Source organism: Bombina bombina, chromosome 3 (assembly GCF_027579735.1).
Source record: "Bombina bombina isolate aBomBom1 chromosome 3, aBomBom1.pri, whole genome shotgun sequence".
NCBI lineage: Eukaryota > Metazoa > Chordata > Amphibia > Anura > Bombinatoridae > Bombina > Bombina bombina.
The window spans coordinates 1034073961-1034090985 of record NC_069501.1 but is presented as its reverse complement, the minus strand read 5'-3'; the positions used below and the strand labels follow the sequence as shown (position 1 = coordinate 1034090985).

The following is a 17025-nucleotide window of genomic DNA, read 5'->3' as shown; positions in this document are numbered from 1 at the left end:
TTCTGATTCAAGCGTCGTCCCTTCCTCAAGCAAAGGCTCACACGGACATTGTCCTGGCCTTTCTCAGATCTCACGGCTGGAAAGTGAACGTGGAAAAGAGTTCTCTATCCCCGTCAACAAGGGTTCCCTTCTTGGGAACAATTATAGACTCCTTAGAAATGAGGATCTTTCTAACAGAGGCCAGAAAAACAAAGCTTCTGGACTCTTGTCGGATACTTCATTCCGTTCCTCTTCCTTCCATAGCTCAGTGCATGGAAGTGATCGGGTTGATGGTGGCGGCGATGGACATAGTTCCTTTTGCGCGCATTCATCTAAGACCATTACAACTGTGCATGCTCAGTCAGTGGAATGGGGACTATACAGACTTGTCTCCGAAGATACAAGTAAATCAGAGGACCAGAGACTCACTCCGTTGGTGGCTGTCCCTGGACAATCTGTCTCAAGGGATGATGTTCCACAGACCAGAGTGGGTCATTGTCACGACCGACGCCAGTCTGATAGGCTGGGGCGCGGTCTGGGGATCCCTGAAAGCTCAGGGTCTTTGGTCTCGGGAAGAATCTCTTCTACCGATAAATATTCTGGAACTGAGAGCGATATTCAATGCGCTCCAGGCCTGGCCCCAGCTTGCGAGGACCAGGTTCATACGGTTTCAATCAGACAACATGACGACTGTTGCGTACATCAACCATCAGGGGGGAACAAGGAGTTCCCTAGCGATGGAAGAAGTAACCAAAATTATTCTTTGGGCGGAGTCTCACTCCTGCCACCTGTCTGCTATCCACATCCCAGGAGTGGAAAATTGGGAAGCGGATTTTCTGAGTCGTCAGACATTGCATCCGGGGGAGTGGGAACTCCATCCGGAAATCTTTGCCCAAGTCACTCACCTGTGGGGCATTCCAGACATGGATCTGATGGCCTCTCGTCAGAACTTCAAAGTTCCTTGCTACGGGGCCAGATCCAGGGATCCCAAGGCGGCTCTAGTGGATGCACTAGTAGCACCTTGGACCTTCAAACTAGCTTATGTGTTCCCGCCATTTCCTCTCATCCCCAGGCTGATAGCCAGGATCAAGCAGGAGAGGGCGTCGGTGATCTTGATAGCTCCTGCGTGGCCACGCAGGACTTGGTATGCAGATCTGGTGAATATGTCATCGGCTCCACCTTGGAAGCTACCTTTGAGACGAGACCTTCTTGTTCAGGGTCCGTTCGAACATCCGAATCTGGTTTCACTCCAGCTGACTGCTTGGAGATTGAACGCTTGATTTTATCGAAGCGAGGATTCTCAGATTCTGTGATCGATACTCTTGTTCAGGCCAGAAAGCCTGTGACTAGAAAGATTTACCACAAAATTTGGAAAAAATATATCTGTTGGTGTGAATCTAAAGGATTCCCTTGGGACAAGGTTAAGATTCCTAGGATTCTATCCTTCCTTCAAGAAGGATTGGAAAAAGGATTATCTGCAAGTTCCCTGAAGGGACAGATTTCTGCCTTGTCGGTATTACTTCACAAAAAGCTGGCAGCTGTGCCAGATGTTCAAGCCTTTGTTCAGGCTCTGGTTAGAATCAAGCCTGTTTACAAACCTTTGACTCCTCCTTGGAGTCTCAATTTAGTTCTTTCAGTTCTTCAGGGGGTTCCGTTTGAACCCTTACATTCCGTTGATATTAAGTTATTATCTTGGAAAGTTTTGTTTTTAGTTGCGATTTCTTCTGCTAGAAGAGTCTCAGAATTATCTGCTCTGCAGTGTTCTCCTCCTTATCTGGTGTTCCATGCAGATAAGGTGGTTTTACGTACTAAACCTGGTTTTCTTCCAAAAGTTGTTTCTAACAAAAACATTAACCAGGAGATTATCGTACCTTCTCTGTGTCCAAAACCAGTTTCAAAGAAGGAACGTTTGTTGCACAATTTGGATGTTGTTCGCGCTCTAAAATTCTATTTAGATGCTACAAAGGATTTTAGACAAACATCTTCCTTGTTTGTTGTTTATTCAGGTAAAAGGAGAGGTCAAAAAGCAACTTCTACCTCTCTCTCTTTTTGGATTAAAAGCATCATCAGATTGGCTTACGAGACTGCCGGACGGCAGCCTCCCGAAAGAATCACAGCTCATTCCACTAGGGCTGTGGCTTCCACATGGGCCTTCAAGAACGAGGCTTCTGTTGATCAGATATGTAGGGCAGCGACTTGGTCTTCACTGCACACTTTTACCAAATTTTACAAGTTTGATACTTTTGCTTCTTCTGAGGCTATTTTTGGGAGAAAGGTTTTGCAAGCCGTGGTGCCTTCCATTTAGGTGACCTGATTTGCTCCCTCCCTTCATCCGTGTCCTAAAGCTTTGGTATTGGTTCCCACAAGTAAGGATGACGCCGTGGACCGGACACACCTATGTTGGAGAAAACAGAATTTATGTTTACCTGATAAATTTCTTTCTCCAACGGTGTGTCCGGTCCACGGCCCGCCCTGGTTTTTTTAATCAGGTCTGATATTTTATTTTCTTTAACTACAGTCACCACGGTACCATATGGTTTCTCCTATGCAAATATTCCTCCTTAACGTCGGTCGAATGACTGGGGTAGGCGGAGCCTAGGAGGGATCATGTGACCAGCTTTGCTGGGCTCTTTGCCATTTCCTGTTGGGGAAGAGAATATCCCACAAGTAAGGATGACGCCGTGGACCGGACACACCGTTGGAGAAAGAAATTTATCAGGTAAACATAAATTCTGTTTTTGCTCAAATTCATCTAAGACCATTACAGCTGTGCATGCTCAATCAGTGGAATGGGGACTATACAGACTTGTCTCCCCAAATTCTAGTAGACCAGGTAACCAGGGACTCACTTCTCTGGTGGTTGACCCAGGATCACCTGTCTCAGGGAATGAGTTTCCGCAGACCGGAGTGGGTCATCGTCACGACCGACGCCAGCCTCTTGGGGTGGGGCGCGGTCTGGGAATCCCTGAAAGCTCAGGGCCTATGGTCTCGGGAAGAGTCGCTTCTCCCGATAAACATTTTGGAACTAAGAGCAATATTCAATGCGCTCCTGGCTTGGCCTCAGCTAGCGGAAGCCAGGTTCATAAGATTTCATCAGGGGGGAACAAAGAGTTCCCTAGCGATGAAGGAAGTAACCAAGATCATCCAGTGGGCAGAGAATCACTCCTGCCATCTATCTGCTATTCACATCCCAGGAGTAGACAACTGGGAGGCGGACTATTTGAGTCGTCAGACTTTCCATCCGGGGGAGTGGGAACTCCACCCGGAGGTCTTTGCTCAGTTAACCCAATTATGGGGCATTCCAGACATGGATCTAATGGCGTCCCGTCAGAACTTCAAGATTCCTTGCTACGGGTCCAGATCCAGGGATCCCAAGGCGACTCTAGTGGATGCATTAGTGGCGCCTTGGTCGTTCAACCTAGCGTATGTGTTTCCACCGTTTCCTCTCCTTCCCAGGCTCATAGCCAGGATCAAACAGGAGAAGGCCTCGGTGATTCTGATAGCTCCTGCGTGGCCACGCAGGACTTGGTATGCAGACCTGGTGAATATGTCATCGGCTCCACCATGGAAGCTACCTTTGAGACAGGATCTTCTAGTACAAGGTCCATTCAAACATCCAAATCTAGTTTCTCTGCAGCTGACTGCTTGGAAATTGAACGCTTGATTTTATCCAAGCGTGGGTTTTCAAATTCTGTGATAGATACTCTGGTCCAAGCCAGAAAACCTGTGACTAGAAAGATTTACCATAAAATATGGAAAAAATATATCTGTTGGTGTGAATCCAAAGGATTCTCCTGGAGTAAGATTAAAATTCCAAAGATTCTCTCCTTTCTCCAAGAAGGTTTGGATAAAGGCTTGTCAGCGAGTTCTCTTAAGGGACAGATTTCTGCTTTATCTGTCTTGTTACACAAACGACTGGCAGCTGTGCCAGATGTACAAGCTTTTGTTCAGGCTTTGGTCAGAATCAAGCCTGTTTACAGACCCATGACCCCTCCTTGGAGTCTAAATTTAGTTCTCTCAGTTCTTCAAGGGGTTCCGTTTGAACCTTTACATTCCATAGATATTAAGTTACTATCTTGGAAAGTTCTGTTTTTGGTTGCTATTTCTTCTGCTAGAAGAGTTTCTGAATTATCTGCTTTGCAGTGTAATCCACCCTATCTGGTTTTCCATTCAGATAAGGTTGTTTTGCGTACTAAGCCTGGTTTTCTTCCAAAAGTTGTTTCCAACAAGAATATTAACCAGGAAATAGTTGTTCCTTCTCTGTGTCCGAATCCAGTTTCAAAGAAGGAACGTTTGTTACACAATTTAGATGTAGTTCGTGCTTTAAAGTTCTATTTAGAAGCAACAAAAGATTTTAGACAAACCTCATCTTTGTTTGTCGTTTACTCTGGTAAGAGGAGAGGTCAAAAAGCTACTGCTACCTCTCTTTCTTTCTGGCTGAAAAGCATTATCCGATTGGCTTATGAGACTGCCGGACTGCAGCCTCCTGACCAAATCACAGCTCACTCTACTAGGGCTGTGGCTTCCACATGGGCCTACAAGAACGAGGCTTCTGTTGATCAGATATGTAAGGCAGCGACTTGGTCTTCTCTGCACACTTTTGCCAAATTCTACAAATTTGATACTTATGCTTCTTTGGAGGCTATTTTTGGGAGAAAGGTTTTGCAAGCCGTGGTGCCTTCCATTTAGGTAACCTGATTTGCTCCCTCCCTTCATCCGTGTCCTAAAGCTTTGGTATTGGTTCCCACAAGTAATGGATGACGCCGTGGACCGGACACACCAATGTTGGAGAAAACAGAATTTATGCTTACCTGATAAATTACTTTCTCCAACGGTGTGTCCGGTCCACGGCCCGCCCTGGTTTCCTAATCAGGTTGGACAATTTTTTCTTTATACACTAGTCACCACGGCACCCTATAGTTTCTCCTTTTTCTCCTAACCGTCGGTCGAATGACTGGGGGGGCGGAGCCAGAGGGGGAGCTATATGGACAGCTCTTGCTGTGTGCTCTCCTTGCCTTTCCCTGTGGGGGAGAATATTTCCCACAAGTAATGGATGACGCCGTGGACCGGACACACCGTTGGAGAAAGTAATTTATCAGGTAAGCATAAATTCTGTTTTTCAAACATTGACAGATGATGATATCCTCGTGACCATGGATGTCGACAGCCTCTACACTGTCATCTCACATTTGGATGGCCCTGGAGGCTGTTAGATCCATGGTCACGGGGAACCAATACTATAGTGGTCCTCCATTGGACTTTCTTTTGGAGTTAATGGAACATTGCTTAACCAAAAACTATTTTTCTTTTGAAAGCAAATTTTATTTGCAGACAGCTGGTACGGCCATGGGTTCGAACATGGCCCCTGTCTATGCAAATATATTTATGCTATGGTATGAATCTCAAATTATGCAACCCACTGAACATCCAAACATTCGGATGTATACCAGGTATATAGACGATTTGTTTCTAATTTGGCATGGGAGTACTACTGACTTGCAAAAATGGGTAGAACAATAAAACCAGATGGATACCCCTATCAGGTTTAAAATGGAATTTGATAGTAATCAAATACACTTTCTTGACCTCAACATATTTAAGGTTAAAACACAACAACATATTGGATTTGGCACGTCCCTGTATACTAAAAGTACTGACAGGAATTCATTGTTACTAGCCTCCAGCTACCACCCACGTCACCAGAAGCTAGGCATTATCTCCTCTCAACTCACACGAGTAATTAGAAACAACTCTGAACCAGAAATTTGTATGGCACAATTGGATTCTATGTGCATGAAACTGGAAGCGAGACAGTAGACAAAAAAAGACATCAGTATGGCTAGACAGATGCTAACAGGGTCCAATCAAGAGTCACTCTTGAGGACTAAAGAAAGAAACAGCATGGATGAGAAAACACTAAATTTCATTACCACATTCTCCCCGCTACACAACACAATACGAGAATCGATACACAAAAGATGGGATCTTCTTGAGACTGACAAGAGTCTAGCGATATGGAAAGCAAAAACACCAAGAGTGGTATACAGACGTGCTAGAAGTATTAGGGATTTACTTGTAAAAAATTATCCAAAAGGTCCTCACCAAGCGGACACATGGTTAAAATCTCGTAAGAATGGATGTTACAAATGTGGAGATTGTGTGAATTGTAACTCTATGCAGATAGGGGACTCCTTTCAGCATCCACACAAAAATAAGAGGTATACTATTCGCCATTGTTTGAATTGTAACAGCTCTTTCGTCATATATATCTTGATTTGCCCCTGTTCTCTATTTTATGTGGGGAAAACGACCACCCCGTTCAAAGATCGAATGGCGAACCATAGGTGCTCCATTAGAGAGGCACTGAAAAAAGGAACATCAGATCTCCCAGTTGCCAGACATTTTGCCAATATCTCCAGTTTACGCTGTATGATCATTGATCATCTACCTGCACCCAGGAGGGGGGGAGACCAGGATAAAATGTTATTGAAATTGGAGTCCAGATGGATTTACATGTTGGACACGGTGTCCCCTAAAGGACTAAACATCAAATTGGACTTTGGGCCCTTCATTGGATAAATCGGGTTTTCCATATAAAATACCAGTAAAAATGTGATGATGTTTTTATTGCTGTTTTTTTGTGCAAATATTTGATATGGGACTTGCTCATTGGCACAGCTTCAACTATGTTCTTAATTCTTCTTTTTTTCTATTTCTCATTTTTTTTCTATACATATCTTTTTTTTATCTGGCTTATTGATTACTGGACATTTGTATGTATGTGTGTATATATATATATATATATATATATATATATATATATACATGAGAGATGTTCTAATGCCCCACACGTTGGTGTTATACTGTGTGTCTGATAATAACTATGCTTTCCGTAGCAAATTCTACAAGGAAACCTTTTCTTAACAGCTAGAGGGGCATTTACGAGTCGGATGGACTGGATAAATGTGTAATACACCTTGAATCTTACGTTGGTGAATTGTTTAACTATACATGGAAATTGCCTGAGATGTGAGGAGGTTCGTATATGAAAAATACGGCATTGTTGCGCCAGAAGTATTCAGAACCGTCATTCACACAAGGTCTGCCTTTTGATTGGCGGTGATCCTAACCCAGATGTGAGGAGTGGTCGTATACTATGACGCCCGAACACACAACAGCCATATGAATGGCCAAGTAACGTCACCGCATTGAAACGCCTACAAATATGCTAATTAGCAATGCGGCTGAAGGAAAATAACATTGATGACACACAGTGTTTCAGCCTATCAACGCACGTGTGGGTGTGAAACATATCTCTCAGTACAGTGCGAAAAATATTGTCTACAGCTGATTGCAGCCTCTTTGTCAAATCTACAACCAGTATAAATATAGCGCACAAAGCCAGTATCTTCATGCTCACATTGGGAACATCACATAGCTGATGTGACCTCCTAGGAACCATCTTGCTTGTCTTTGGGACATTTGATAAAGATGCCAGTTAGGCATCGAAACGTCATGTTCATCCCTGAATTTTAAACCTCTTTTGTACTATTAAAAGTCAAATTTTATCTATATGGAAGACCAGTGAGTGCTGCCTTTTTTGCATTATAAATACTATTTTTGACATTGCACCCTGGGGGGTGCTGTAAAATACATGGTGTGCAGTTCTACTCAGGACTTTGTGTGTGTGTGTGTGTGTGTGTATGTATATATATATATATATATATATGTCGTGGTCCTTTGCCTATCGTACTGCATGACACATATATTCATCCTAGCTGCAGGAAGCTCCAGCAGTCTCTGCTGTAAATTACAGCCAAAAGCTGGATTTTTCTGAGCTCCAGGTTTCCGGTGCTGATTGTGCTCCAGTTCCATATGAAGGCAGATACCTGATCGTTACGTGCCAACGGGAGGTGTGTGAGGGAAAGCCGGAGGGGGGTGGGCTGTCCAGCAGCAGAGGTAGGGGGAGGTAGTGGGATGGGCCCTACACTGCAGAAACAAATGAAGGGAGAGGGAGGGATGGGGAGTTACACTACAGAAAAAAGGCTGGGGGGCCCTGGCTAAGGATCAAATAATAAACAGTGGTATCCCAAATGATTGCGTTGCAGCTCTTAGTAAGAGACACTTTCCCAATTCTCTCACAATCTAAATATAACAACAAATAAGAGTGCGCTAAAGAAAGCAGCAATGAAAATTACTTTTAGAAGTTAAAGGGACATACAACCCAAATTTTTTCTTTCATGATTCAGATAGAATATACAATTTTAAACAACTTTTCAATTTACTTCTATTTAATTTGCTTCCTTCTCTTGTTATCCTTTGCTGAAAGGTTTATCTAGAAAAGCTCAGGAGAAGCAAAGAACCTAGGTTCTAGCTTCTGATTGGTTGCTGCATACATATACTGATTGTCATTGGCTCACCCATGTGTTCAGTTAGAAACCAGTAGTAGAAAGTTGTTTAAAATTGTATTCTCTATCGGAATAATTAATGAAAAATGTTGGGTTTCATGTCCCTTTAATATAAGTTAAGCAATATGATTAGTGTTGATAATAATCCAGGATAAAGGAAACAGACAAACACAGTCTGTAAGGAATAAACTGTGCAATTTATTAATAAAAGGAAACTAGTTATTACGGTAATAATCTATCTAGACCGCCGGTGATTAAAAATACCTTCAGATAAAAAAGATTAAAAAACAGGTTTATCAATGATAATGCATTGAGAATTGATTGTATAAACAATGTTTGTGCATTTAGATAAGAATTAAAAACAATTATATAAAGCAGGAGAGTTAAATCCTTTGCGTGTTATGTCACTTGTTAAACTGTCCCCAATATATGTTGCAAGACCTTAGCTGTCCATATCAATATAGTTGGTTGTAATTAGTGATGTTACGACTCAGGGAGATTTATACATTTAGTCTTAGTGTGATCCGATATATAGGGTGACTCCGTAGAGTACGGTGCTATATTCAGCATATACCAGAATGCGAAATCTAGTTTACCTCAAGATTTCTCTACTCACAGAATCCTTGTGGGGCCTTCTTCTGTGTAGACGCTTTGTTACCTTTTTCTGTCATGTACAGCGTTCAGCTTGTGAACTAGGGTGTTCAGGTCACATGTCCTCCAGTATCCAATAGCGTGAGTAGATTGCCGGTTGTCTGTTGAAATTTTTCTTTGCTGTTAAAGTCCAAATATAAAATACAGAGCGCTCTTATATATTAAAACATGGACTTGTACTTGGAATATAGGATATGCTTCATCAATGCGTTTCAGCTATCAAAAGCTTTTTTCAAGACTATGCTACAAAATGCTACAAATTCTCTGGTTATTCTTTGAAATTCCCGGTAGCGAAGGGGGTTGAGGAGCCAATCCTTCAATGTTACAAAGTCAGTAATGTTATATAGCCTACCAAGGTATGCTTTTCATTAAAGGATACCAAGAGCAAAAAGCTAATTTGATTGTAGAAATAAAGTAGAAAGTTGTTAAAAATTGCATGCTCTGTCTGAATAATGAAAGTTTAATGTTGACTGTCCCTTTTATGTGTTTTCAATTATTTTTTATACCAGCTGCAGAGTATAAAATGTATGATCATTTACTCATTTAGTTTTTTTTGTATTTAAAATAGCTGCGGTTGCTTATTGAAACCACAACCCATTGAGAACATGCATTTTCAAATGGACTGAGCCTGCAGGAAGAGCAGACCTCATTATTTTTCTATATACGCAAATGCCTTCTCATATTAACTCTCTATCCACAATAGTCAACCACAATAGTCAATATAAGTACAATATTAAGTACAGACATCTTCAATTTTTAATTGCTAAACTAAACCTAAAGGTGCAATTTACAATACATTTAATTCTGGAAAGCATTAAAGGGGCAATGTACTCAGGCATATGAAGCTGCAGAAACACCCTTTTAAATGAGCTGGGCTCTATTTTCTCACTTCAACTGGACAGTTGATCTCTGGTGCTGCTTCTTATTACATAGTTTTTCTATAACCAATACTGCAGTATTTAAATATTCAGTACGTGTGTCAGTTTTAACATACCAAAACAGCTATTCCAAATGACAACAAAAAGAACCGATTTGTAAACAATTTAATACACTCCAGCAGGTAAAATGAATTGGGAACACATTCAGGAGAGAAAATTTCACAGTACACTGGGACAGTCTACAATATAATTTTTATTGTTTTAAAAGATAGATAATCCCTTTTTTCTTCATAAATGGAAAGAGTCCACAGCTGCATTCATTACTTTTGGGAATTCAGAACCTGGCCACCAGGAGGAGGCAAAGGCACCCCAGCCAAAGGCTTAAATACTCCTCTCACTTCCCTCATCCCCCAGTCATTCTTTGCCTTTCGTCCCAGGAGGTTGTCAGAGAAGTGTCAGAAGTTTTTGATAGTCTCTTATGGAGGGTAGTACTCTTCGGCATGGGACTGGAGTTTTAAGTAGTCCTGTCAGCCTCTCAGTGAGATCATGGGTGAAAGTTAGAGTCCGGAGATGCAGGGAGAGTCTTTCTGCGAAACCATCCCGACTCATATTAACAGCTCCACAAGCAATCAGCATTGACGAATTTCGCTGCCTGCTTTTTTTCTCTCAAGTCCATAGCAGAAGCGACACTACTATCTGTCACACTTGAAGGGCCATGTTCCTGTTCCACGGCGTATATTCCGGAAAGATTGTTTCTTTTTACTTTCATCATGGATGTATTGTAATTTCAACTGTTTATCTGAGAGGGGCTACAACCTTTTGGGAATAACTTTAACATAGTGTCTCAGTGAGGCTCCTTTTTGTATCTAGGAATCAAGGGTTAATATCTCCTGAGGGGGGTTATTGAAGAGGGGGGTTTATAATCATGTTTGTTATGTGATTCTGTCTGCTACTGTGTAGTGTTGCTTCAGCTCATGTCTATTTTGGAAGATAACGGCCTATGTCTAGTGACGCAGCCTTTTCGGTCGGGTGCGCTTTTGCATGGACTGCACGGTTTACCTTGTGACTCCATTTCCGTTTTCCTGACCGCATGGCGACGGAGAAATCCTGGTCTGCTGGTGTCTGGTTCTCTGGAGGCGGCAGTGTCCCAATTATGGAGGATTCTTGGAGACGGATGTCTCTGATTCAGACTCTACTTCTTGCGAAGAATATTAATTGGCCCGGGTGATACATGCCCATCAGTAATGTTCCGAATGTTGTTTTAGAGTGCTCTGTTCCTTGGAATCGGGTGCCCACTGAGCCATCTGTCTCTGGGGATTCTATTTCTCACGAGATGAGTTCCCTACCATCAACTCTTACTACGCATGCAGGTAACCCAAACGCTAATTATCCTTTCTAGGGAGTGTGACATGCTCCCACCGGAGGTTATGTCACGGTTCCGCATGGCCATATCTTTGGCGCTGGCGCATCTGCACCTCCCAGGAGTGTGCTTACGATATTGTCCATGTTTCGTTAACCGGGGCTTGTCAGGCGTGGGATCGCCTGGTCCAGTTCAGCCTTCCGGGGGAGAAACTGCCCCTGAGGACTCAGGGGGTCAACCTTTGGGGCCGGTGTTTCCTTTTGTCCTGGTGGAGGTATGTTGCGTCTCCCGTTATAGACTGGTGCGCCTTCGTGTCCTACTAAGGCACATTTTTGGCATTGCTGGAGGATCCCACTCTTAATAGGTCTGGGGATTCTTAGTCTTCATCTTCGACTGGCTTGCATACATAGACATAAAGGGATGAAGTAATCTTCTTATAGTCTGTTATTTGTGTATCCTTTTCCAGTTCTGAGCTTGGAAGTCTCTGACCCCTGTTGGGCTGGTCCTGCGGGTCTGTTAGTTCTTCCTGGGCGATAACCTACGGGTTGCCTTATCTTTTAATTTCATCCGGTGAGGATGATTTTTATTTGGTCTTAAGCTCATGTTGTGGTGTGATGTTTCCTTCGGGAACTTAACTCTCTGGGATTGATACTCAATATTTTGTGGTCGCACTGTTTACAAAAGTCTGTCTGAATGTTCTTTATCCCTCTATCATCAGGGGAGATTCTATGGGGCCTTGACAGTGCTGGGGCCCTTGGTTTCAGGCTGGTCCTGACTGGGTACAAATCCTTCTGTCTTTGAGGCCTAGTTCAGACACGTGGCACCTTTTTATGTCCGGTTGGTCCGGTGAGGGCGCCTAGTGATCACAATATGATTTATGTGGTTGTCTTGTTTTATTTTACAAGCTTCAACTAGCATCCTGAGAGGACTTGAGGGGCCGTGGTTGCTTAGGGGCATGGGGGATTGGTTCATTCCTCATTCGCCTTTCAATCTAGTGGGGCGGGACTCCGTTGAGATCCGTGGCGACATGCTCAGTCGTTTCCAAATTTTTTGGCAACTAGAGTGTTCCTTCCCATTGTGGGTTGGAGGCTTGGAGGATTTAGGTCCTTCATACCGCCGTTCTTATTGTTTTGCCTTTCATGGTCTCTTTGAAAGTGTCCTTTTAGGACTTGTTCCTTTTAAGAGTTGTTCCTTTTAGAGGTTCTCTTCCTTTGGGTCGAGACTTTCTTAACTTCGTCTGTTTTTTCTGGCTGCTTTGGCCGCTTAATTAGGAAGTGAAGGCCGTGAGGCTTTGTCTTCCTTCGGGAGTTAGTCGTCTCCATATCAGGGGTGATAGGAGGTGTTGTCTCTTGGAAACCAACTGCTGGGGACTGTGTCTCTTGGAGGCTGTTGACTCAGTTGAGTCTAGTTCCTGCGGTCTCTAGCAAGGCTGTGGACTATCTGCGGGTCAGTGTCCTTTTTCTTTTTTCTTTCTCAAAGTTGTTCTCAGCTTCGGACAAAGCGGGATTTTGTTGGGTAGGGGTTTTCAGGCCTGGTGCCCTCAGAATGGGCCGCCTCTTGTACCCTCCCGTTTTTGCATTCAGTGTCCTCTATAGCTTGGGTATTTTTCCCCCAAAAGTAATGAATGCAGCTGTGGACTCTTTCCATTTATGAAGAAAAACTAAAATTATGCTTAACTGATAATTTTCTTTTCTTCAGATGGAAAGAGTCCAGAGCTCCCCGCCTGTTATTTTTGTTCTTCTGGCACCTTTTCAGCCTGATATTTCTTCTACTGTTCCTTGTTCCTCTGCAGAATGACTAGAGGATGAGGGAAGTGGGAGGAGTATTTAAGCCTTTGGCTGGGGTGTCTTTGCCTCCTCCTGGTGTCCAGGTTCTGAATTCCCAAAAGTAATGAATGCAGCTGTGGACTCTTTCCATCTGAAGAAAAGAAAATGATCAGGTAAGCATAATTTAAGTTATTACCCATACCCCAGTTTTGCATAACCAACACTGTTATATTAATATACTTTTTACCTCTGTGATTACCTTGTACCTAAGCATCTTCTGACAGCCCCTGATCACATGAGTTTTATTTATTATCTGTTGACTTGCATTTAGTATTGTGTTGTGCTAACTCTTAAATAACTCCTCGGCCGTGAACACAATGTTATCTATATGGCCCACATGAACTAGCAGTCTCCTGTTGTGAAAAGCAAATAAAAAGCATGTGATTAAGAGGCTGTCTATAGTGGCTTAGAAACAGGCAGACATTTAGAGGTTTAATGTTATATATATATATATATATATATATATATATAAGTATATTAATCTAACAATGTTGGTTGTGCAAAGCTGGGGAATGGGGGAATGGCTAGTTAAGGTATTATCTAACAATTTTAGAGTATACTGTCCCTTTAAGTTGCTGTGGTTGCTGGGTACATGTCTTACCGTTTACTGCTGCAAATTACTACACACAAGCCATTAACATTTATTTCCTTACTTTTCTAAGGGTACGCTTGGTAGAGAGGGGATCTCCTCAGAGTTTGCTGCTTTTGGAGTCTGGGAAGGTAATTGTTTTACAGTTATCATTAGCTTTTTTTTACTGTTTATTATTAATTTGCAAGACACCATATTCATTGTTCTCACCTCAGTCCTCGGTTTTTAATTTGCTAATAGTTTTTTAGCTTCAGGAAACATTTGAGTGGTTGTCACTTTTTTTTTGAAAGCATTATCATTTCATAGGTAAAATATTTTAATGTTATGTTCATGGTCAGTCATTTATTCACATATTTAAATAATATTAATATTTAGGAAACCTGTACAGTTTTGATTCCTTAAAAAAATGAGAGAAACCCCTTGGCTGACTTAGCATTTTAATATTTGTGTTTCTTATTTTTTGTATTTTGCTTTAGATTTTACCTGGAGTCACAGTGATTATAGTTAATCCAGAGACCAAAGGACCTTTAGGGGATTCTCATCTTGGAGAAGTGAGTATAATACTTTTTAGTTGCATTGATTTGTTCAGTGTTCTAAGACTTTGTTACATTTCTGTATTTGTTATTATACTGTATGTTTAAAACACCAAACCCTGTGGGAGTTACTGGTATTTATTTACACATTGCTTTTCATCTGCTGCACCTCATAGCCAATCCCTTCATTGGCTTCCTCTTGCCTCCAGGATTAAACACAAAATCCTCACTCTGACATACAAAGCCCTTAACTGCACTGCTCCCCCCCCCTACATTTCAGACCTTATCTCCAGATACTCTCCCTCCCGTCCCCTTTGCTCTGCTCACAATCTCCTCCTCTCTAGTTACTTCCTCACATTTCCGTTTACAGGATTTCTCGAGACTGACTCCCATCTTGTGGAACTCCCTGCCTGGCTCCACAAGACTCTCCCCTAGTTTTAACAGCTTCAAGCGCTCCCTAAAGACTTTACTATTCAGGAATGCTTACAACCAACACTAACCTTTCCTAACTCCATTGCTTTCCCCTTTGAACCCCTTAGAATGTAAGCCTACGAGCCCAGCTGTTTGTAGATCGCCTTCATAAGAGCCGACTACAACAGTGCAACTCTTGGCAGGGCCCTCTACCCATTTGATCCCTTTAACTGTTAGCTTGTATACAGCCTATGTTTATAGCGCTGCGGAATCTATTGGCACTCTACAAATACCTGATAATAATAATACTCTTAAAATCAGGGGGCAGAAGTCAGTGAGGTGGATTTATGTAATCTCAGGCTGCCTTGTTAACGAGGCAAGAAGAGAAGGGGAGGGAGCTGCCGGTAGTAAGGAGTTATGCGTGTGCTGTTCTTCTCTGTGCAGAGAAGTGATCACAGACCTGATTGTGCAGCCAACCACGAGAAAAAATAAATAAATTTGCTGTGCTAAGGTCCAGGAACGGTTAGTAGTTTTAGACTGCAGCTTATCATACAGGTCTTCTTATCAGCAAACCCCCTTAGCCCCCCTGCTCCTGAATAATTGTAATTATCTGATCGGTATTTCAGAGGGTCAAAGGTTCCTTCTTTCTCTTACCTTTATAATGTGTGTTCCTGCTGCTGCATACTAAACATGTAATACTACATTTTTACAAATAGCATTATGTGCATTTATTTGTGTTGTGAGAGCTTTTCTTATGTCTGACTCTTGCTGGCACTGTGCCTTTAAGCACAGCGCACAGGCCGCATTTGCTTTGTGCTGTGTGATACACATACAGGGTCCTGGACCCTGCTACAACACTTACCCTGTAGATTGGAGAAGGCAGAAACAAACGGTCCCTTGCTTTTTTACAAGACACCAATCTAAATAAGTAAATGTTAAACTGAAACAGCAGTAACACCTAGTAAACATTAAACACTAATGGGTCGCGACCTGTTGTTTGAAGAACCCTGCCTTTAAAGGGTCATAAACCTAAATTTTTTCTTTCATGATTCAGATAGAACAGGACATTTAAAACAACTTTTCAATTTACTTCTATCAAATTTGCTTTATACTCTTTGTATTCTTTGTTGAATGCACAACCCAACACATCAGGTGAGCCAATGACAAAAGGCATATGTGTGCAGCTACCTATCAGCATCTAGCTCCCAGTAGTGCACTGCTCCTGAGCCTACCTAGGTATTCTTTTCAACCAAGGATACCAAGAGAACAAAGCAAATTAGCTAATATAAGTAAATTTGGGAAATACTTAAAATTGTATGTGCTATCTGAATCCTGAAAGAAAAGATTTTCATGTCTTAAAGAGGTTGTACCATCGTCTAGATTATGCAAAATGATTCCTGTGAGGTATGGTACCACCTGTGCTGTTCCTGCGTATGGTTGAGCTTGAACACTTTGTTGACCTAGTTGTGCTATATTTTGATGATGGTGTTGCGATTATTAGCAGCTGAACCAACTGCTCGGCACAATCATGCTTTAAAAAGCAGATCAGTAAATAGTCTGTATGCATATCCTTTTGAAAGTTTGTTTTTAAAGGGAAACCTCTTTTAGGACATAATCTTCAATATATTTCTTGAGAATATAAAGAGTAATCCAAGATGGCTCACGTTCAGTGTAAGCACTGTCCCTCACGGATGCTGTTATGTTAGGAACATACTTATTGCCAGGTGAGGACTGGTCTCGCCTCCAAGAGTCTTTAGCAGACTCAACACAGGTTCTCTTGCAAAAAGCAGATCTCAGGGACAACTTATCTAAACAATATACCAATAATGGTTTGGCTAGCAGAGGAAATTGTGTGCCAGATTTATCTGATGATTGGAACTCTTCTGAGTTTTTCTACCAGAAATAAATAATTTCTGATATCAGAGATATATGTAATTGTGACAATGCTCATTTGAGTCCCTGTTTGCTAGTTACTGCCACAACAGTATGTATCCTGGAGAAACTGACAAGGTGCATGTTGGGAGTGTTCCAGCATCTTCCATCATAGAATTGTGTTCTGCTGTCCTGTACCTTGTTTTGTTTGAGTCAAGTCCTGATTCGTGACTGGTAAAATCAACTAAAGGTTGATGAAGTCTTTAACGTAGAGGTAGTTACAGAACGTCATCAATTGGCTTTCATTTTTTCATATTTCTCAATTATATTATATGTAATTATGTTAAAAGGTGTTGTCTTTCTTGTTTCTTACTAGTAGTTAAGAAAAAAAAAGTTTAACAAGCCCAACTGACTATTCTCTTGTGGCCCCAAACACTTACCACTGAGCAGTAGTGTCCCACATTCATCAAGAATGCAAATCCAATCTACTTAGTCCCTTTAAAGGGACATTACAGTAT

The 17025-nt window shown here is 42.0% G+C and overlaps 1 protein-coding gene across 1 annotated transcript in view; it reads left to right on the top strand.

Moving 5' to 3' along the window:
- The window catches only part of DIP2B (disco interacting protein 2 homolog B), a 624447-nt gene that overhangs the window by 588219 nt on the left and 19203 nt on the right, over window positions 1–17025 (top strand). Inside the window, 2 exon segments of the mRNA XM_053708237.1 lie at window positions 13765–13822; window positions 14168–14242. Coding sequence (XP_053564212.1) covers window positions 13765–13822; window positions 14168–14242 — 133 coding nt within the window.